The sequence below is a fragment of the Danio rerio genome, chromosome 11, assembly GCF_049306965.1.
Source record: "Danio rerio strain Tuebingen ecotype United States chromosome 11, GRCz12tu, whole genome shotgun sequence".
Classification (NCBI taxonomy): Eukaryota; Metazoa; Chordata; class Actinopteri; order Cypriniformes; family Danionidae; genus Danio; species Danio rerio.
Genome location: NC_133186.1, coordinates 18,197,501 through 18,221,828, shown reverse-complemented (window position 1 = coordinate 18,221,828; position 24,328 = coordinate 18,197,501). Strand labels below are relative to the sequence as shown.

Here is a 24,328-nt window from a genome sequence, read left to right as displayed (position 1 = left end):
GCAGGCAGCAATAATTAATTTTCAATTGTAATAGCACATCATTGGTTCTTGAATGTTAAAGGCATTTGCTTGTCCATTTACCATGTTGTGCATAAGGTGGTGCAGAAAATAAAATGTAAACATACTTTTTAAAAATTTTATCAAAATTGTTAAAGTATACACTTCTTCAGAAATGCCATCACGTCAGTAATATTATTTGGGATTATATTATTACAATAAAAGCCTATTTTAGCTGTTTGTTATAACAGTCGTCTTCACATTCATACATGGTAGCGTTTACACAATGTCCTGAAACACTGGGGGGTTTATGAGTGTTTTTTTGTTCCCCGTGGTACTGTTTGAACTCAAGATACTGTTACTTAGCACTTCACCCACACACGCTGCACACTCATCATCTGCTGAATCAATGTGACCATGAGCGGGTTTACAGGCAAGGAGACTGAAATCACAGAGGTATTTTCTAAATAACGACAGATAATTTAAGCCTAGAGTTTTTATCCTATGTGTTTTACTGTTTTATTTTTTAATGAAGCTTGTGGAACTGCACGTGTTTTTTGTACCTGAAGATCAGTTTGATCGGAGGCTGAATAAGGTATCAGCTGCAGCTGTGGACTCGTTCATCTCAGCTGGATTTATTAGGTCAGATACTTTCTTGAGTTTGGTGATAGTTCGTCGTCATTGTTTAAATTATTATATTTTTTAAGTTGGATTACGTTGACCACAAATAGGCTAGTAGGCTATACCGCTTTTAATAAGGGAAATGAGAAGAACTATTTGTCACGACCTGTTTAATAACCCTTTCTTTAGAACATGTATTGGTAAAGAAGCCGCTTTCACAGAAGAATTGTGTCAGTAAGTGTTTGTGTTGAATTTGAGCATAGCACAAAGTTTACATTTAATAGCCTACAATGTAATAGTGTTACGTTTCATATTATGTTCACTTTTTTGTAACAAAGATGGACATTGTGATAAGCTCTAAAAAATAGCCTAATGTGTATTTATAAATCCCCACATATGATTCAAAAATACAAAATTAGAACCATGTGCTGACCCTCATGTAAAATACCTATTTATTTTTAATACAATACTCGTTTTGAAAGGTTAAAGTAGTTGGATATCTGTTGTTGCAATTCTACAATTATTAAAATACTCAAGTATGCTTAGTTCTTTGCAGCTATATATGCTACAAAACATCAGATTGCTGTAGTAAATATGTCAATTTTACACTAGTATACTGCAATATGTGTCATAGTTTATTGGTTATTATAGTTAATACTACATGCTGTAGCATTCATTACCAAACTGTTGTAAGTATAATATACAGTATAATACACTTTATGGTTCAAAAACTTTTGTATTTACAATAAATTACTGTAGTGTTTTTTATTTTGGTGAGCTGTCTTCATATGTCATTCATATTGGGTTTTGTCTCAGAGTTGATTCAGAAGCGAGCCTGTCGGATCTCAGATCTGAACTTGGATCAATCCTAGGGCTTGACAGGATTGCTGAGAAATACATTTTTTTGAAATGTGTTGGCAGAAGTTTTGCATTGGTAAGTATCTGTCTTTGCTAAATAATATACTTTTATGTAGATGAATAATAGCAGATAAATTGCAGGAAAATCCGGAAATTAGTAGTTTTCTGTCTTTTGTGTTTAATTTTCCCCATTTATTTCTGAATTTTGAATTGCATTTTGGGACCTTGATCTTTATTTCAACAACTTCTAACCCTGAAAAGTTTAAAAAAGTTTTATCAACATTTTTAATAGTTTAAACTGATATATTGTCTGGGTTGGTGTTGTATATTACACTACCAAAACTTTGTAGTAAACTCCCTGTACATTTTCTGTTATTTTACATACTTAAATCTTTATATATTATTAGTTCAACATAACTAAAATGTCAATACAATGCACTTTCAAAAGTTGACAGTAGTGAGATGAAGGTCCCATAATGAAATTCACAATCCTAAATAAAATAAAAAAAAATTGTAAATCACAAAATAAGGAAAATCTTAATTTACACATTTCTTACAGTGTATATGTAAAGGTAGGAATATTTAAATTGCAATGGAATTTGGCAAAATTTGCCCATTGATTTGCCCAATGCACATTTGCCCTTGAGAATCACAAAATATAAAGTGGAAATAAATTAACTATATTTTCAATCACAGGTCAAATTGAGGCAAGAGAGGGAACTGACAGTAAAATCATTTACTCCTCCTTTTGTAAGTGTTTACTATCTAAAACAAACAAAATGTTGTTTGTCAAATGAAAAATACTATGAAATGTATTTGTATTCTCCCATTAGGCTCCTTTTCCTGAGATCTACCTTTTGCCTGTGCTAGAGAACGACAGCGATCTTTGTTCTAGCACTTTCAGCCCTGAGACTTTAGTTAGCAGCACCGACCATCACAGTCATAATTTGCTCAGACCAACATGTGCACCTGCCAATATAAAAGAGCCCATTAAATTCCCTTCGATTAATATAGGCCCTCGGCAGTCTGTCCTGATGCAGGAGGCAGAGGAGGAGGAGAGTGATGAAGATGCAGAATACACTGACACTCCTCTTCCAACATACAGTGCACATGAGCAGATGGAGTCCATAAACAAACAGCATGGTATGAAGAACTTTAGCGCAGGATCGCTCTTGAAAACCAGTTGTGCTTGTGTAGTGCCTCTTGTACAACATAAGGGCGAAATGTACTATTTACTGATTATTCATTTGGTTGCACTACAGAGAACTTTGCTACAATTTGGCTACATTTTGCCTTCAAAGAAAATACTGTTTAAATAACACTTCTAAGTTAAAGTGTAGCAGGTACTTTGCCATTATGTTCTACTTTAAGTTTGAATTTACCAATGATTAGTGCAGCATTTTTCTGGGGTTTTCAAATCTAGCTGTAGTAAAATTAGTTTATTAGTAGAGTACTCCATGACTGTTGAACCAATGTGCTCAAATTAATAATAATATTCCAGCACGATAATTATCATTATTACAAAATCCTTTTGTTGAGGGCAAATTTCCTTACAAATCATTTAATATAATCAACACTTTCTTTTACTTAAATACTTAATCATTTTGGGGGTCTTTGTGTTTTATTTATTCAATGCAGACAGAAAACTTGCCAAGCAGGAAGGCTTTTCTCAAGTAGAAATGAATGCAACTGCAAAAAAGAAACGCTATTTTAAAAGGAATGCAAAAAACACGGGAGCCTCACAGGCATTGGAGGCATTTGACGATACTCATGGCCTGACAAGGTATCTTGATTCTTTTGCCCTTTACTCATTGTCAAAGTCAGTTGACTTGAAATATACACTCACAGACCACTTTATTAGGTACAACTGCTTGTCCAACTGCTTGTTAGCGCAAATTTATAATCAGCCAATCACAAAATAAGCAACTCAATGCATTTAGGCATGTAGACATGGTCAAGACGATTTACTACAGTTGAAACCGAGCATTAGAATGGGGAAGAAAGGTGATAAGCAACTTCGAATGTGGCATGGTTGTTGATGCCAGATGGGCTGGTCTTGCCGTATTGATGCTAGAGGTCAAAGGAGAATGGCCAGACTGGTCCTATGTATATCCGTTTATGACCACAGTGTACCCATCTTTTGATGGCTACTTCCAGCAGGATAATGCACTATGTCTTACAGGGCAAATTGTTTCAGTCTGGTTTCTTGAACATGACAAAGAGTTGACTGCACTCAAATGGCCTTTACAGTCCCCAGATCTCAGTTCAATAGAGCACCTTTGGGATGTGGTGGAACTGGAGATTTACATTATGGATGTGCAGCAGACAAATCTGCTGCAACTATGTTATGCTATCATGTCAATATGGACCAAAATTTCTGAGGAAAAAGTTTAGTATCTTGTTGAATGTACGCCACGAATGATTAATGCAGTTCTGAAAGCAAAAGGTGATCCAACCAGGTACTAGGGTGTACCTAATAAAGTGGCCGGTAAGTATAGGTTACTAACATTATCTACATGGAATATTTAGTTACCTTTACTAACTTATTTTATGTACCTAGGAAATTAAATAGTTCTCTGACACTGAAATCAAGCGAAGGAAAAACAGAAAATGTGGTAAGGGATCGTCATATTTGTCTCATATTACATTTGATACATCCATTGTTTTAATATATTTATCATTCCAGTTTTGTACAGAATGCAGTGTTGTAGTTCAAATTCTGAATTTCAGCTGACCCTGTTAAGAGTTTCTGAAGGTTAAGTAGAGATCGCCTAGACAATGCAGGAAGTTACACAACTGTAAATGCCTCACTCTTGTAAAGACACCATGAGTTTAGTGGCTGAGTAAAATTCCTCACACAGCTGGTTGTTGAAAAGTGTGTTCTTGACATTGTTGTAAGAAGCTTTCAGTGTGTATTTTATGTGTTTTTACAGGTTCTCATGAGTCGACCAAACTCTCCAATACCAGCAGAGAGCAATTCTCCACTGTCCGCCTATTCCTTGGAATTTTTTACACCACAAACAACTACAAGTAATAGTAAGGGGTTACTAATGGATGCTTTTGCCATTCTTGTTTTATAATACCATGCTTAAAATGTTATGCTTTCAGGCAATGAGTATCAAAAGGAAATTAAGCTACTCAAAGAGCAAAAGAAAGAGCTTGAAAAAACAAGACAAATGCTTTTGAAAAAGGGCAGAGTGCTTTTAGCTCTTAACAGACATCGTAGGAACCAAGGTATGGCTTTAAATAACAAATATGTACACCTCTTAGCTTCTATGTGAAGTGCAATGTAAATACGTGTTGCATCAGTTCCCGTCAAAGCATTTCTGTGGAGTTTAACCCCTTGTGGGGTTTTAAAATTTTCTGTAATTCTTTCGTCCTGAGTCTAAAATGACCCGCTTTCAGTTCAAAAATTTTTTTTTTCCGTTCTCATATCTGTTTTGCTAATAATCACAAACCTTGTGTGAATGTTCAGCATTTCCCTTGTCAGTGGGCAGTATTTTATCAATGTTTAATTAGAGGCCACCACTTGTTTTTTGCTAAGTTAAATGTTTACATTTTTCAATGCTAAATATACATGTATAGATGTAAAAAGTTTATAGCAGTATTTATTAATATTTTTTGTCATTTTAGAAAAAGTTGTCAGACTACAAAAAACCCCCCCCAAAAAAACACTGCTGCTCTTATAATGGTCACTGGTCATTTTGACCTGCAGGTCAACATGGGGCTTAAGTTTAAGACCCTGTAAATCTAGAATGTACATTTTCATGACTCTTAACCATTCTGGCATATACCTTTTAGACCAGTTGTTCCCAAAGTGGGGGTCGCTTGGTGATTTTCAAAAATCTTATTCATTTTATGAAACTATTAGAATATTTTGTCCATATGCTAGAGACAATAATAATAGTATTTAATACTTATAAAACAACACACATTTTTTCCCCTTTGGATTGTGGCCCCTGGGGTCTCATTACATTAGATTAAAGACACAGCAATAGGGTCAGATGCTGCAGATTGATTTCATGGCACCAGGGTAAACCTTTTGACACCTTTACGGCACTCGCATACAATAAAATTAAATCCAACGACTGAACATGGATGATGATCTCAGAGTGGCATTCTCCAAAATTAAACAAAAAACAGACTTGGGACTATTGGTGTGTTTGAGCCATTTTGAGTTTGTAGCCTATACTTATGACCACCTCGGAGGATATTTGGGGTTGCGAGTTACTGGCGTTGTTATTTTAGGGGTCACAGACTAAAAAAGGTTGTGAACCCTGTTCTAGACCACGGGTGCCCAAACATTTTCTTATGAAGGGCCAAACATGATTGAGGGCTGTGGGCCAAAGGTAAATATACCAAATTGTATTACATAAAGTTTTCATGAGTAATTTCCTAATTAATTTCCTAATATTTAAAAAAAGTTACAAATCATTATTTTAAATTTTATTAACTAATGCAGTATATTTAGAAAAGAAATATGATGAACTTATTAGTAAAAACATAAACGGTCATATTAATAACACAATGGAATTCAATGCTTAATACACTAAGCTGCACATGCCTTTGCCTTGATTTGCAAGCCAATGTCTTGTGCATTGCCTTCTATATTTTGTGTGTGTGTGTGTGTGTGTGCGTGTGTGTATGTGTGTGTGTGGAGTTTCCCAGAGATGGGTTGCAGCTGGAAGGGCATCCGCTGCGTAAAAACGTGCTGAATAAGTTGGCAGTTCATTTCACTGTGGTGACCCTGGATTAAAAAAAGGACTTAAGCCGACAAGAAAATGAATGGATCTCGGTCAGAGATTTTCACCCCAACCACCTTCCCATTGATCTCCTTCTTTTCTCAAATGGAATGGTGGGCCAAATCAAAGGGTAGCATGGGCCAACTTTAATTCGCAGGCCCTAGTTTGGGCATCTCTGTTCTAGATTATTATCCACAGACAGATAATATTTATCAGTACAAAAATTGGTAAAACTTTAGGTGACAATTCACGGTATTAACCAATCATTTATTAACACTACCAACTTAATAAACTACTGATTAGCTGTTTAATAATAGTTAGTAGGTTAGAAGTTGGGTTTAGGATTTGGGTAGGTTGTAGAATAGTGGTGCTCAACCCTGTTCCTGGAGATCGGCCTTCCTGCAAAGTTCAGCCCTGATCAAACACACCTGAACCAATTAATTAGGACCTGAACAGCACTTGATAATTACAGGCAGGTGTATTTGATATGGGTTGCAACTGAAATCTGCAGGGAGTTCGATCTCCAGGAACAGGGTTGGTCACACCTGTTGTAGAATATGATCATATACTTTAAAACTGCTAATGAACAGTTAATATCTTAATAAGCAAGTAGTAAAAAACTGTGACCTTAACTTAAACCCAAACCATTTTTAGGGACAGAGTATACACTTATTTCAAAGATGACAGGGCAGTAAAATATACAATCTAATCTAATTAGAAAATGAAAATTTGAGGTGGCGATTTACTGAATTTTAATTTAAATTCTAAAACATCAGAATTTGAATGTCCATCCTTAAGCCCACCTAAACATATTGATCCGTTTCGAAGATGGTTGAGCTGGGCTGGTCAGTACCTGGATGAAGACTGCATGAAAAACTAGGTTGCTGTTGGAAATGGTGTCAGTGAGGCCAGCATGGGGTGCTCAACCTGTGATCTGTGTCAGTCCTGATGCCCCAGTATAATGAAGGGGACACAATACTGTCAGTTAGCGCCGTTTTCCGGTTTAGACGTTAAACCGAGGTCCTGACTCTCTGTGGTCATTAAAAATCCTATGTCACTTTTCGTAGAGAGTAGGGGTGCATACCCAGTGTCCAGGCAAAATTCCATCCATCGGCCCTCACTGATCATGGCCTTTTAATCATCCCCATCCACCAAATTGGCTGTATCACTATCTCTCCACTACACTGTGTGGTGAGTGCACTGGCGCCGTTGTCCTGTGGCTCCACTTTGCTGCACAATGCGGCATATTGGTGAAGAGACACCCCCCACCCCTGCCCCCTCATGATTGTGTGATTTGGGTGTATGTAGCTTTCAAAAAAACACAATGGGACTTGTGTACTCTGAAATGTTCCTTCCTTTGATTCATCTGCTCATGGTAAACTGTTCCAGAGTTTAAAAAGAACATTTAGGTGATTCTAAGCAAAACCTAAGATGTTTTGAGGGTTTTCATTTTAATTTGCACAGTACACCTTAAATTTGGATATCTTTAGGTTATGCTTTTCATATTATTTTCGATTTTCCTTCTCTCTTGAATTTTGTCTGATTTGTGTTTGTTTGAATATTATAGAGTGTGTGAATGATTCCTTTTTTGTATGCCCCCTGAAGCACGTGACAGGTGGAAGAGGCAATATTTTGACACTAAGAAATCCACAACTAGTCTAGAGGACAAGCTTAAAGGAATACAGCAGGAACTTCACACGTTCTACAGTAAAATGCTGCAACAACTCCAAGCCAGAGATGGTGCCAAACACCGAACCCAAACAAGGAAGCCGTCAAGCTCAAGGTTAAAGGTAGATTCAAATGCTAACCTTGCTTCTCATTTCAGTAAAATTAATCATAACCCATTTGTAGAACTCCTTAGCAAGTTATATAAATATGTATGTATATATATATATATATATATATATATATATATATATATATATATATATATATATATATATATATATATATATATATATATATACATACATATATATATATATATATATATATATATATACACATATACATATAATATTTGTGTCTTGATATTTTAACTAAAGTAAAAACAATGTGCTTTGTAACTAACAGAATGAGTTAATAATCCAGATTATGACGGAAAGCAGTGAAATTGATAACCTGAGGAAAAATGTGGACGACGCTAAAATGAAACTGGCCACAGAGATCAAGGTATTATAAAAAACACTAGTCAATTCTGTTGTTTGTTTCAGCTTTTAATTTTTTCCTTTTTTCCCCGTTTGTCTAGTTGAGGAAGCAAGCAGCCACAGAACTACGAGCCTTGAGAGCAGAACTGATGGAAAAAAGGGCTCAGTTGTAAAGAAAGCAGTCTACACTGTCTGACAAAAGTCTTGTCGTCGATCCCAGTTGTAAGAGCAACAATTAATAACTTGACTTCTAGTTGATCATTTTGAAAAGTGGCAGAAGGTAGATTTTACCAATGAATCATCTGTTGAACTGCATCTCAATTATCACAAATACAGCACAGTCCAGCCCAGTCACCAAACATGAACATTATTGAGCATGTCTGGGCCAAGATGAAAGAGGAGGCATAGAAGATGAATCTAAAGAATCTTGATTAACTCTGGGAGTCCTGCAAGGATGCTTTCTTTGCCATTCTAGATGACTTTATTGTGATTTGAGTTGTATGGATGCATTCGCCCAGGCTCATGAAAGTCATACACAATATTAATTCTTTTGGCACTGCACCATGACTTTATATTCCATACTGTACATTATTTCTATTAAGTGACAAGACTTTTGTCTAAAAGTCAGACGTTATTGTCCTAATTAACTAAAAATCAAGACATGATCATATCTTATTTTGGTAAAACAAGCATTATCTAGTGGCTATTGCCTTTCATATAAGCCACTTCTGACACCAAATGATCAATTAGAAGTCAAGCTATTATTTGTTGTTACCAAAACTTGGATAGGCTGACAATGCTTTTTCAAGGCTTTTGTCAGGTAGAGTATGTGTTCTAAGAAATAAGATGACTGCAGCTTTCGCTGCAAATTATTAAACGATGTGTAAATGCAAATTTACATTTATATAAAGCAGAAAAGCTAGTTTTAAAGGGATGTCTGCAGTTTGACTAATGTGCAAAATCCAACATCTCCTTTTTTAGGTTTAGCCTGGCTGTTTACAGATTAAGTGTGAATTCCCTGCACTGTACACATAACCAAATGAATTGTTGTGTCAGGATATAGAGCAATCATTTTAAAACATTGTTAACATGTTTTGGTGAAACAAACCTATTGAGTTATAGTTGATTGCAGGTTAAGATGATTTATGAGAGAGGATGATTAAAAAATGACATGCGTCCCTTGCTGACAACATAAAATCATTCATTCATTTTCCTTTGGCTTATATATAGTATAATAGTTCATTCCTCTATGGTGACCCCATATAGATACAACCCCGATAAAATCATTATTTTTATATTTTGTATAAAAAACACTTCCAAGATAATCAAGGAAATTAGCCACATAACTTTTGTCTAGAACAACAACAACATTAAAAATCATCAATTGTTGAACTAGGAACATTATCTGAATGATTTGCAATCATGGAATGATTATGAAATATGCTAATGTTAAAGTTCAATTAAGACAAGGTTTTAGATGGCAAAACCTAGATGGCAGTAGTCAGCATGTGTTAATTGGGTATAAGAGCATTCCACATGTCCACAGTCTGTTTTTGGGCAATTGGATCGCCATTGTAATCCAAGAGATTTCCGTTCCACATTCCAATTCCTTTCAAACCATGTTGCATTACATAGGCAGCTTTCAGAGCAATGCTTTCTGGGTCATCGTACCACACCTGATGGACCATTCCTTCTGTGTCCTGCAAATAAAAACTAAATTAATTTTTGGAGAAAGAATATGACTTTCTAAAATGCATTGCATCCAGACTGTGATAAATGCTTTTCTTACTTAGATTTTTTTGTCTTGTTTCTAGTTCAAATAAGTAAAACTTCGTATATGAAGAAGCATTTTCTAGACGATCCAATAATACTTTCTTGTTTTAAGAAATAATTTGCCAAAATGAAATGTTTTTTTTTTTAACCTCAAAACAAGCAAATTAATCTGCCAGTGGGGTAAGCAAAAATAATCTAGCTTTTCCTTTTAAAATCAGATTTTTTTGGCAGATTATTTAGCTTGTTTTAAAGAAAAACTCACTTAATTTTGGCATATAATTTCTTATAACAAGATGGTTTGTTTTGCTTATGAATTTTTAGAAATTTGTACTAGAAACAAGACAAAAATTGAATTCTAAATCAAAGTTTTTTGAAGTATGTTCCTTAAATCCGTAAAGACTGGTCACTTGAAATCATACTAGAATATGTTTACAGATATTTATTTGAATACTGTAGTAAGTAGTTTGAATAAGACACATAACACTGATGCTGTACCTTATAGTTATAATATGGAGCTCGCTGTTTCTCATCCCACAGTCGTCCTGATATTGAGCTGTTGATCTGTTTCATCATGATGCTGTAGGGAATTTGTCTGCCGGATGCATCACTGCACGGAGCCCCTCTAAAAGGCACTTTTGGAATAGTACATACTCCATCCTTCCAGAATAGAAAAGAGTGCAAACAGATTTCAATTAGTTATCATTTTTTATCGGCTAGGCATTCTGTTTTATATGCATTTTGTCCTGATCCTCTTGCAGTATGTAAGTTTGACACCTAGTGGTTGAACTAGGTAATGCACGCCTGGTTCAAAACACATGCAAACGCAGGTTGCCAGATTGATGACACCAACAGGAGCGAAACTGAACTTTAGAACTGTGACTCAGTGCAAGCCAACACATATCAGTGATTCAGCATGTACATTTAATAATGTTAAAGAGGTTTAATATGTATTAAGTATGTAGATTATAAACCTTACCATTTTATTGGTGTGCAGTGAGTGCTCTATTCAAACAGTTAAATTTCTTATCACTGCAAATCTCTTCATGCTGTTAGGACACGGGGTTACAATGTAACCTGCTCACCTAATGTTTACATTACATTTAATATTTATATTATTTGCTAAATAATAGCCACCTCATGTGGAACTCTGAGGGCTCTATTTTGACAATCCATGTGCAAAGCGCAAGGCGCAAACGCATTAAGGGTGTGTTGGAATCCACTTTTTCTAATATAAGGATGAAAAAATCCACTTTGCGTTGTGGCGCATGATCTAAAAGGGTTGAGCTTATTTTCTTAATGAGTTATAGGTGTGTTTTGAGAATAAACCAATCAGAGTCTCATCTCCCATTACCTTTAAGAATCAGTTGGATCGCACCATAGCGCATTTGCTATTTACTTGACGGACTTTGTAAGTGGAAAAACTGAACCCTTCACTAAAGAGAAAACAGTTAAACAGAGCATTTACAGCTTGAGAATGACAGATGAGTTCCTCATTGTTTACTTTCACTCTTGTGGATAGGGAAACTTCTTGTACGCACAGACATATATTAGCCTATAAATAATAATTTTGTTTGTTAAGCGCAAAGATTTGTTTCAAAACTATTTCTAAATTCAGTTCTAATTTCCAGCAAACTAATAAATGAACAATAAAAACAAAGTGTGGTCAAAAAACTGAGTTATATCCAAATACACATGCTATGCCCCATATAGTCTAAAACCTGACAGATGTCTAAAATCTAAGCTTGTTTTTAATAAAAACAAATATAAATAAGCATATAATAAATAATACTGCTAATAATGATAACATTATACAAAAGCGAATTGTTATGAATAACTGAAAAAGCCCCCTGAGATGAAGAAGGCATGAAAGTATGGTTTTTATATTTATGTAGGGTAGAAAATTATATTTTTTCTAATATTTTAATCTTTTATATTTATATCCTATATATATATATACTTATTATATCCTATATATATCCTAAATATTTTAATTATTTTTAATATGTAAAGATATTTGCGAATTGCTGTACATCCTGTTTGTATTAAACAATGTGTAAGCGAGGCGCAAAACTAACGCGCTCTGCGCTGGACAAAAGACCACATTTGTTCTGGTCTATAGAAGAGTCTATTAAAGTTTCTTAAAATAGCAACGCACCAGCAATGTGCCTCAACACTCCTTCTTTTTTAGACTAGAATGCCTATGGGTGCACATATGCGGCAAATGCATTTGCTATTTAAACAGCGTGGCATAAAACATCAAAAAACTCTAACGCCAAGCTGAAACTAGCAAACAACAATTGCGTCGCGCCTTGCGCCACATTGCGGCTGGTGTATGATAGGGCCCTGAATCTGTGTCTCTGTCCATCGGAGGTCCCATTTCAGTCGCGGACAAACACTTATATATATATATATATATATATTATATATATAGTTCATTCCGCTGTGGTGACCCCATATAGATACAACCCAGATAAAATCATTATTTTTATATTTTGTATAAAAAACACTTCAAGAAAATCAAGGAAATTAGCCACATAACTTTTGTCTAGAACAACAACAACATTAAAAACCATCAAGTGTTAAACTAGGAACATTATCTGAATGATTTGCAATCATGGAATGATTATTAAATATGCTAATGTTAAAGTTCAATTAAGACAAGGTTTTAGATGGCAGTAGGCAGCATGTGTTAATTGGGTGTAAGAGCATTCCACATGTCAACAGTCTGTTTTTGGGCAATTGGATCGCCATTGTAATTGTGTCGCGCCTTGCGTCGCGCCTTGCGTCGCGCCTTGCGCCACATTGCGGCGGGTGTATGATAGGGCCTGAATCTGTGTCTCTGTCCATCGGAGGTCCCATCGGAGGTCGCGGACACACACTTTGAGAGCTTTCCTGACTAAATGAACGAAATACGAAATACACAGTTTTCCAACAAGGCAATCCAGATTGCTGAAATATAATTGACTAAAGTGGCCTTGGGCGTGTTAAATGACCAAAACAAAGACAGCCGTTTTTCAGATAAACAAGAATGTTCAGTTAGCATGTTTCTTAAATATCTGCAAACGTATTATGGTATTGTTATGCTTTAGAAAAGTCAAAAACTTACATACAGCACCTTTAAGCTTTAACAATATACCATAAATACACCATAGATCACAAAAGTCAACCCTCTTTAAAAAGCAAGTAACAGTCTTGACAACTTAGTTTAGACGTCTTACTTTTTCAGACTGATGGAACTACATATATATATATATATATATATATATATATATATATATATATATATATATATATATATTCTGCAAAATTATATCTAGAAGTGAGAATTGTGTAAATTATGCAAAAAAATTAAAGCAGAAGAAAGAAATCAATTAAAATAATATTTATTACAATTGCTACTGCACTTTTTGCGTGCTTGGTTCCGGCTAGTGGAACTGCTCTTCATTGGGTTGTCCTTTAGCATTGACATTTGTATTAAACTGAACTGAATTCAACTGAACTAAACTTCAACAGTGACATACAGTTGAACTCAGAATTATTAGCCCCCCACCCCTTGATTTTTTGTTCCTTTTAAAAATATTTTTCAAATGATGTTTAACAGAGCAAAGAAATTTTCACAGTATGTCTGATAATATTTTTTCTTCTAGAGAAAGTATTTTTATTTTGCCTAGAATAAAAGCAGTTTTAAAATTTTTAAAAGCCATTTTAAGGACAAAATTATTAGTCCCTTTAAGCTAATTTTTTATTCAATTGTCTACAAAACAAACCATCATTATACAATAACTTGCCTAATTACCCTAATCTGCCTAGTTAACCTAATTAACCTAGTTAAGCCTTTAATGGTCACTTTACGCTGTATAAAAGTATCCTGAAAAACATTGAGTAAAATATTATTTACTGTCATCATGGCAGAGATAAAATTAGTTTTTAGAAATGAGTTATTAAAACTATTATGCTTAGAAATGTGTGGAAATAAATCTGCTCTCTGTTAAACAGAAATAGAAATCTGAAATACTGTTATGGCTTTTTATTCTCTTTTCTTCATTTATGTTAAAGTAAGAGCAAAAATAAAAAAACTGAAAAAATTAAAGCCTTCACTTGTTTTTTTTAATTAATTTTTTTATTATTTGTTAACGGTTACAGGTTCTTAACTTTCTTCAAAATCACTTATTTTGTGTTCAACAGAAAAAAGAAGGGTGAGTATAGTGCTATAGAAATAAAGATGAGTTGACTTTGACAATATTTAGAGTACTACATTAAATCACATTTTATTCCATTTTGTGTAGTGCATGCCATTTTCAGTAATTGAAGATCTAAAAAAAATGTAGCTTACTTTTGAGAAGTTTAGGCAGCTGTAGTCATAGCCGTACCATGGAACGCCCATCACAAGTTTCTTTGGATCTATGTTCATGCTGATGTACTGATCATAAGCTAAAAGGCAAATAGGTGTGCATTACACCACGGATACATGAAAACAAGCCTTATTTTTAATGTTGAGTCAATCAACTGTTTAAATGTGATTAGATGTTAGATTTGACATTTGTCCTTTCAGGTGCAACAATGGTGTTTCGGTTAGGTTATGCAAGCTACAAAATGTGCAAAAGGGCTGAAGTGCAAAGTGAATTATTTTAATGCCTCAAAAAATCAAACTGTTTACATTTTTATCTAAAATAAAGAAATCACTTGCCTGTTAATGTCTGGTCATAGGGGGCATTTGCCATTGCAATGCAATCACCCCAGATCTGGCTTTGCTCATCATATGACATAACAAACAAAAGATCACACGAATCAGCAATGGTGATGTAGTCATAGCAACGCTTATCGATGCATTTGGGTGACCAAGCCACATCAAACGATACCTATAGTTCAAGATACAACAGTATATAATCAGGAACTTTAAAAGTAGCTATCTGGCATCATTTTCTATGACATGTTGTTTTACCTGAGAGCCTGGGATCTCTGTGTGAAAACTCTCAGTGGTTTCTTTGACAAGGTCTGTCAAAGCATAGTATTCAGGGGAACCGGTCTCCACTGCCTGCTCAATGTCTATGTTTATTCCATCCATGAACTGACTCTTTGCCAGTTTAACGTTTGCCTGGATCCAAGCGGTCCTGTTTACTGGGTCCACAATTTCTGGGAGTCGTACATCTCCTGCAGAACATTTGAAGCATCACACATGCAGTAACCAAAACACTAACTTGAAAGTCTGCTTTATCGTTGATTCATTGACAGCCACAATTATAGTTGCTCATACTTAGGGTTGTTTAAAAAACTCATCCCGAGTAATCTGAAAAGCTCAGTTCTCTTTTTGATGAAGCAGTTTCTTGTTGAGAACAGGTATGTATATTGATATTATAGATTTTAGGAGTATTGATTTTGATATAAAACACAAAAACAGGTGAAAACAACACTGGTCTCAAAAGTATTTACATTCATTACATGGGTCGAAGTATTGATACTAGGGTTTAAAGAAAACTAAAAGTAGAAGTATCAAGTCAAGATTTGTACTCAAGTAAAAGAACATGTTATTAAACTACTTCTTGTAGATTGTAAGTGGTGGTGGTGGTAGTAGAGGTAGCTGTAGTTATAGCAGTTGTGTAAATAAAAAATAAAAAAATAATGAAAAAATGGCATTAAGGATAATAGCTTAGGCCATACCACAGGGGCCTGTTGTGCACTACTCTACTTGTTATGTTTCTAAAAACCATAATGTCTATAATGTTATAGTAAAATGTTTGTGTAAAAATTTGGGCTTTGTCTACAGATGTAGTGTGAGTACAACAACCCCTCATAGTACCTCACACACACAAAATACACACAGCTTATGATTAGGGCCAGAAAGAATCTGCGGACATTAAATTAAATTTTTTTTGCTATTTCTGGGCAGAATTTTGTGAAAAATCTGCGGATTTATGTAGAATGATTCTTGGAGTAACATAACTAAAAAACTTAATTTATGAACAAAAAGTAATACCTTTTTAACTTGTATTTAATGTTAACAATGCAAATCCAGTTACATAAACTTTATTTGGTAAACAAAGCAAGTCTTCTATATAATATCTCTACTAAACGACAGAAAATATTACTTTGCTAACTGTATTGTAAATAAATTATATGATCATTTTCATATTAGTCAATAATATTACTGAAATTCATTTAAAAACTGAATAAATATAAATTTACACAAGTAATTAAATAAACAGAATCAATGATGGGCTAAAAAATGACGGAAATCTGCGTGACAGATTCCGTGTGGGCCTACTTATGAGTAATAAGCAGTCTTCATAGCTGTTTGTAACTTTTTAGCTGTTCGTAGATTAAAAGTTTTACTTTAAAGCTGCTGGATTGAGAGGCTTGTTGTAAAGTAACAAATTACAAATACTAAAATGAACTGTAATTGAGTATTTTTTATCAGGAATAGTAATTTACTAAGTTGTTTTAAAAATGTGTACTTTTACGTTCCCTTGAGTACATTTTTAGGGCCGTATTGCTACTTTTACTTCAATATTTTCCTTTAACCTGAGGTCACTTTTTTATTTTCTTGTCTCTGGGGATTGGCTAAAGTAGAGTAATCAGTCCTGTTATCCTTGTCCAATCAAATTGCACATGGAAAGTAAATTTCATCAAACTGAACAACTTCAAGACATTTGCGCTACATAAGTGCAACAAACCATTTGGAAGTGTGCAAGAAGAGATGCAATGCAATAACTGAACGACTTTAGACAATACCTGACAAAAATCTCGCAACCTATTGAATTTTTAAGAACAACAAATAATAACTTGACTTCCAGTTGATCTTTTGGTATCACAATGGCTTATATAAAGGGGCAAAGGCCTCTAGATTACATATATTTTACCAAAATAAAATATAATCATGCCTTGATTTTTATTAATTTAATTAAGACAGTAAGGTCTGGCTTTGCTAAAAAAACAAACAAATGTCTTGCCACTTAAAAGGAATAATGTACGGTATAGAATATAAAGTCTGGGTGCAGTGGAAAAATAATGAATATTATGACTCCCATGAGCTTGGAGGACTGCATCCATACATCACTACAATGACTCAAACAACTTATTAATAAAGTCATCTGGAATAGCAAAGAAAGCGTTGTTGCAGGACTCCCAGAGTTCATCAAAATTATTTGGATTCATCCTCAATGCCTCCTCCTTCATGTCTCAGTCTTGTGACTGGGCTGGCCAATCCTGGAGCACCTTGACCTTCTTTGCTTTCAGGATCTTTGATGTGGAGGCTGAAGTATGAGAAAGAGCACAATCCTCATGAAGAGTTTATCTTCTCTGTTGGTTTGTAATGTAATGGGCAGCACAAATGTCTTGATACCTCAGGCTGATGATGTTGCCATCCACTCTGCAGATCTCTTGCACGTTCCCATACTGTATGTAACCCAAAACCATGATATTTCTTTCACCAAACATGACTGATTTCTCTGAGAATCTTGGGTCCATGCAAGTTCCGATAGTTGTGCAGTATTTGTGATGTTTGGGATGCAATTCAACAGATGATTCATTGGAAAAACCTACCTTCTGCCACTTTCAAGTCAAGTTCGATCAACAACAAGATTTTTGTCAGGTAGTGTAGACTACTTGTCACTGATAAGAAGATGGATGTTTACTGAATGAGGACTGAAATCATCAAATGCCCTTAAACAATTACTAATGCACAACAGAATGTTTCGTTTACACATCCCTGCACAAATTGCATGTAAACGCATGAGCTGTTCACATCATAATACTTAATACTCACTACTCTTGAGTAGTATTCCTTTTTACTCATACTTATGTATATTTACAACCATATTTTACTCTACTTGCACTACATTTTTGGGCAAGTTATGGTACATTTACTTGAGTATGATTTTTTAGTATTCTCCACTCCACCACTGTTGATATGCATTGCTGCGTGTTCTGGCAGACAGATAAAACAGTAAATAGTCACTGCTCTTTACTGTGTGAGAATGGCTGTAAAAGTCAGGAATTGATAAACAGAATGAAAATTCACATATCTAACTAAAAAATCCTACCTGAAATGTAAACTAGATGAAATGAAATAGGAGTAACAAGGCTGTTTTCAATAGAAAGTAGTTAAATGTTCAAAAATATAAAGAGTAGAAGTAAAAAGTCAGCTAAAATATAAGTATAGATACCCAAAATATCTACTTAGGATAGGTGACAAAGTATTTGTACTTTGTTACTTGGCACCTCTGGAAAACACTCCCATAGATGATTAAAACAAAACGGGGAAATAGGCCATCTTCACTAGAAATTTGCTATATATCCACATGAACCATACCTTTCAGGACCAATCGAACTCCTTTAGAGTGAGCATAACACATGAGTTCAGCATCATATTGTCCAAAAGCAGCAATGGTTGTCACTTTGGTCCAGTCATAAAATTTCCACGCCTTTTCCCCAACATCAAACACAAAAACCTGAAAAGAAGATGCCATTTGTGAGCTTTTTGTTAATGTATATTACACACACATGGATGAGACATTGCATTGTGACCTCAACAGTAACCAAAGGCCACGTAATGAGACACTAACTTCATGAGATGGTGATAGGTCTCCTAAGAAATCTAAAACCATAATTTCAACAAAGTTCTTCAGTTTCCATACACTGCTTGGTGGTCTTGATGTAGCTCAAACATGAATTTTCAAGTCGAACCACAGATGTTCGAATGGGACCACAGGTGAATTTGGAGACTAAGGCCCAATGGGCCTTCATGGGCAATCACAGTCATTTTTGTTGAGCATGTGAACGCAATGGCAAATCAGTACTATTTACGCTCTAAACAGTGTTAAAATGTTGGCGGGAAATGGACGTTTTTAAAATTGCAATATTGATTGGTACCGAATTCCAATATCATGACAACCTTACTTCCAGGTTTATGAGCTGAAAAGAAGCTCTACTACAGCAAAAACAAAAGGGAGCAATGAATGCAACCAAAAGTACATCATTTGTGTATTTTTCATATTCATTAAGGGAATATCACACAATATCATTAGCTCTAGGTAAAGATCTTTCATACTTTGTTTGCAGCTGTTTTTACAGTTTCAAAGTTTTTACAATTTCAAAAAGTGTTTTATTGGTCTGTATTGGACATAGCAAACAGATCAGGATATCTTTGAATCATACACACTGCAACTCTCTTTGACAGCTGGAGTTATCAAGATTAAAGTTAGTTTGACATTTGACATTTATTAGACATTTCAAACCAGTTAAACTTTTTGCACCTTTTATATTTTGAGCCCATCAATGTCAGTTTGATATAAATATGTGCCTATTATGGTACACAGGACTTAATTTATTTAAAAAATAACCACATAAATTAAACAATTTAGGTACATCAAATTATACAGTAACACCAAAGAAATTAGAATCAGCAAGAGGCGACACTCAATAGAACGTTCCAATGCAACAGCAGTGCCCAGTAACAGCCCCGTGGTTCCGCCATTTTAGAGTGAAAACAATCGTCCATCCATTGGATTTTATTGCTGTCGTAATGGCAAGCAGCTGCTTAAAAAAAAAAAAAAAAAAAAAGTGTATATATATATATATATATATATATATATATATATATATATATATATATTTTTTTTTTTTTTTTTAAAAGCATATTAAAGGGCTGCACGGTGACGCAGTGGGTAGCATGTTCATTTCACAGCAAGAAGGTCACTGGTCGAGCCTTGGCTGGGTCAGTTGGCGTTTCTGTGTGGAGTTTGCACTTTCTCCCCGTGTTTGTGTGGGTTTCCTCCGGGTGCTCCGGTTTCCCCCACAAGTCTAAAGACATGCGGTACAAGTGAATTGGGTACACTAAATTGTCCGTAGTGTATGTGTGTCAATGAGTGTGTATGGATGTTTTCCAGTGATGGGTTGCAGCTGGAAGGACATCCGCTGCGTAAAACATATGCTGGATAAGTTGGCGGTTCATTCCGCTGTGGCTACCCAAGATTAATAAAGGGACTAAGCCAAAAAGAAAATGAATGAATGAATGAATGAATGATGTGCAATAAAGCTGAGATAAAACTTGAACAACATTACAACACTTACAAATCACAAGACTGGCGATAATCAGCACTTTTAATAGTTTATTTTACAGACTCAATGTTTAATAACCATACTTGTTTTCTTAAAGCTGTCACTTTTAGCATAATATAAATGATTATTGACATGTTAAATGAAACTTTCAAAATGGGATGTTGATAACAGACTGACAGTACATTTTTTGTCGCAGTACTGTATGTTTTAATAGCATTTTCCCAGTGTTGTCTGTTAAAGAAAGACTTATTAGTACTTATTAGGTGGCCGTGTGACACTAGCGACATCTAGTGGCTGTTTCCCAAATAGCAACAGTGTTGCCTCTTGGTGATTCTATGCCCAAGTGGTGCTCGCTGCAGAGCCACTTGAGCAGAGCTGAGCTCCAGCTCCTGCTCCTCCTTCCTTGCACTTCTTCTACAAATGATGTCACTGGGGGTTGGGGTTATGGGTGGGGTGGGTGTATGCATTAAAACAGCTTATAGGAGGAGGAGTTGGAGCTCAAGCAGTGTCTCATTCTATGCTCTTTGGTAACACTAGTACCAAAATGTGAAGAAAAACATCCCTGATATTGCACAAGAATTTGAAATCAAATTTGACTATGAAATGAAATGTTAAATACATTGTACACACTTAAATTAATCGAACTCTGACACAGTTGGAGACAAAGGTATTGAATTAGCTGTAAAATATTTCAAATATTATTGTCCATTGTGTTTTTATAATTTATATATTCTCCATGTTTTTATATATGGTACTGAATCCACATTTTGTTGAATAAAGTACATTGAACAACAAAAAATATGGATTCTGTACAATATGAAAGGACAATAAATGCATAACTTGTGCATTATAGAGAATAATATTTTGAATATTGTACTGTTGATTTAATACCTTTACTTCAAACTTAGTCAAACTTTAGTCTGTACAGTGTATTAATCATCCAAAAAATAAATTTAGTACTGTATATAAATTAATACAAGCACAATCAGGCCTAATAAGAAATAATATTCTGAATATATTATAGTTGGTTTGAAACCTTTATCTCCAATTGTATCAGAGATTATTTAATTTAAGTGTAAAGTATTAAGCAGTGGAAATAAATGAATTCAAAACAAGATATAATAAAAATATTAAGTTTATTTACAGTTATTTTGATTTATCTCAAAGTATGTCAAAGTTTAATTGTTTTAAGTGTGTACAGTCTTAATCATTGAAAACATCGATTCAGTACAGTTTATAAAATCAACAATAAAAAAACAAGTCTTGTGAAAATTTTACAATTGTTTTTATAAATGGTGTTTATAAACTCATAAGTCTGGTTTATTAATATCAGGTGGTAAATTTCTACAAATGTAGAACAACTTCAAAATAATTTTATTTTAAGCATAAACCACATTGTTACTTTTGAGGGACATTAGGGACACATTAACTCAGACTTAATCAGAGAGATATCTGATATGTAATATGTTAATACCCAGTTAATATGTTAACTGCAAACATATTTTGTCCTGTATCTTTGCAAAAAAATGCATTTGCATTTCATTTTAATTTTCAGTTCCAGCAAATGTTTTAAAAATAACTCAACAATACATAAAGTTATTATTTACAATATTTTATTATTATTATTAGTGATATGCATTTATTTTATAAAAAAAGCTATTTAAATTGTATTTTTTGAAAAATTAGGTATGGCTATTAGCAGAGGGTGGGACATAAATAACAGTGTTACTTTCGTCCTCACAGGAACTCTAGCCATTTAAACCTGCCATTCTGTTTTTGCACTAAATAACCTGTGCATAAATAATTACTGTGACACGTAAATAGAGAAACACAGTTTATAAAAAAAGGAAAAAAGGACTGCTTAAATAAGTTACTTTCTAAAATTCGGACTTAACCGCAATACACGGTGATGAAATCAGGTGATATTTGACAGCTCAGTCACGGGTTGCAATGCTGAATGTGCTGTTATAGCCTAAAAAAAGAAAATCTTGTCAGCGCTACTTCTCAATAATTTAGTCTGTATTTAGCCTTTGTATGTATTTGTCGAGAATTTCAGCTTTGTGCAAAATAAAGGGCACACGTTTATGTAGGCCTATGTATGACAGTTTGGGCTCAAATGTTAAACGCCAGACTAACTTTTAACGCCGTGATGAAGCGAAACATGATGGACTGTCACTCACCTCAAACGCCGGCTGGGAACTAATAGGTTGACAGAGTTCTTTTCGTTCACAAGGGCAAACGTTGGACCACACCTGTACGCAGAAAGTCAGCACTAAAATAGACAAAGTAAGCGACATTTTTTTTTTACGATAGAGCAATGTAAAAATAATAATTCAAACCACTTCTGTTTACAAATCAGCTAACTAACATGTGACACCATAGAAATGAAACCAGTAGATGAGATACGTATAAGAAACGAGTGTCAGAAAGAGTCTCAAAGAAGGCGTGGTTTCGTCATTCCCTCTTGATTTGTTGGCAAAATTATGATGACATTGTTAAATACTAACAAATACTAACTCTTTTTGTAGTATCAACAATAATAATACGAGCATTGTAGTGTAGTATGTAGTAATGTAGTAATAATAATAGACTAATCAGTAAAACATTCGTTTCATTACCTCACTTTCATTACAAAAGTTTTACTCTTTTTGTAGTTCAATAACAATAATGGTGAAGTAACAGGAAATCATTCGAAACTGTTTTAAATTTTGTTTGTAAAATAAATAATTCTGTGAATGTATGGAAATGGCAATCCTTTTATTATTATTATTATTATTATTAAATTATTAAATTATTATATGTTTTTTTGGCATTTTCCTAAGACATCTTGATGTTAAATTCCCAATAGAACAAAAATATTTCAGAGAATACACTACTTTATTAGCATCACAAATAATATTCTAACAGTATGATAACCTTGGCTTATCATAAAAATCACAGGGATAAAAAAATCACAGTTTCTCAGAATTACTGCTCTCTAAAATATATACAGTTTAAGTCTGAATTATTATCCCCCTGTTAATCCCCCCACCCCCCTTCTGTTTAATGGAGAGAAGATTTTTTCAACTCATTTCTAAACATAGTTTTAATAACTTATCTCTAAAAACGTATTATTTTATCTTTGCCATTATGACATTACATAATATTTTACTATAATTTTCAAGACACTTCTATACAGCTTAATGTGGCACTTAAAGGCTTAACTGGGTTAATTAGGTTGAGTAGGCAGGATATGGTAATTAGGCAAGTTATTGTATAACCATGGTTTGTTTTGTAGACATTCAAAAATATATAGCTTAACAGGGCTAATAATATTGACCCTAATTTTTTTATTATATATTTTTATATTTATTCTAGGCAACATAAAAGAAATAAGACTTTCTCCTGAAGAAAAAAATTATTTTTAGACATACTGTGAAAATTTTCTTGCTCTGTCAAATATCATTTGGAAAATATATAAAAAAAAGAAAAAAAATTTCAACGGAGGGCTAATAATTTTGACTTCAACTGTATGTTTTTGAATGTCTGGGTTAAGAAAAGTTTTTCCCCCTTTGAACACAATATGTTTTATTTTGAGAAACATTTTAAATATTTTGGAGCAGTAAACGTGTCAGGCTAAATAATTACAAATGAATCATTGACTTCTGCTGTCTTTATTAGTTTCAAAAACACCGATTCTTTACATATTAAAATGGCAGTTTAGATATCATTTCTGCTGGAGATATTGTTGTCTTGAAAACAAACAAGCAAAACACATAAATAAAAAACACATAGGAACGGTATAGCAGAATATTTTGCCGGTTTTAAAACCTTGACTTTTCCAAACCATAGTATGCCTTGAAAATGGTTATGGCTAATGTATTTGAAATTATAAGAGGTTAGTTTACTTTTTGCTTGATTTTTTATAGCAATAGCTACAATTTCCCCCTGTAATGTAGGTACAAGAAACCAGAATTATTGTAGGTACAAGAAACCAGAATTATTTTAGGTACAAGAAACCAGAATTATTTGTGTTAAAGGAAGCGATTTGCACAAAAATTTGCTATAACTTTTTTCAAAGTGATCTAATTTCACTATATATTGCTAACTAATCTACATACATTTGATATGACAAAGTTAATAAAACTATTATTT

The 24,328-nt window shown here is 34.1% G+C and overlaps 2 protein-coding genes across 17 annotated transcripts; one reads left to right on the top strand and one right to left on the bottom strand.

Annotated features, from left to right (window-relative positions):
• The first annotated feature begins 382 nt into the window (after nt 1-382).
• Nucleotides 383-9,562, top strand: si:dkey-205k8.5. 15 transcript variants are annotated; one of them, XM_073916600.1, is made up of 12 exons: nt 383-430; nt 533-639; nt 1,435-1,552; nt 2,173-2,226; nt 2,310-2,619; nt 3,115-3,259; nt 4,037-4,091; nt 4,410-4,506; nt 4,585-4,710; nt 7,824-8,008; nt 8,310-8,390; nt 8,467-9,562. In XM_073916600.1, the coding sequence occupies exons 5-12, from the start codon at nt 2,511-2,513 to the stop codon at nt 8,536-8,538; spliced, it is 870 nt and encodes a 289-aa protein (XP_073772701.1). In that variant the 5' UTR covers nt 383-430; nt 533-639; nt 1,435-1,552; nt 2,173-2,226; nt 2,310-2,510; the 3' UTR covers nt 8,539-9,562. The 15 variants fall into 15 exon arrangements, with proteins under 15 accessions (XP_073772701.1, XP_073772695.1, XP_073772699.1 ...); XM_073916594.1 differs by having other exon boundaries at nt 8,292-8,390; XM_073916598.1 differs by having other exon boundaries at nt 4,410-4,512.
• ctbs (chitobiase, di-N-acetyl-) lies at nt 9,492-22,579 on the bottom strand. 2 transcript variants are annotated; one of them, NM_001020729.1, is given in 7 exon segments: nt 9,492-10,065; nt 10,634-10,795; nt 14,472-14,569; nt 14,826-14,997; nt 15,081-15,289; nt 18,447-18,585; nt 22,375-22,579. In NM_001020729.1, coding segments are annotated over 7 exon segments (1,086 nt in total). In that variant the 5' UTR covers nt 22,492-22,579; the 3' UTR covers nt 9,492-9,876.
• Between the last annotated feature and the right edge of the window lie 1,749 nt (nt 22,580-24,328).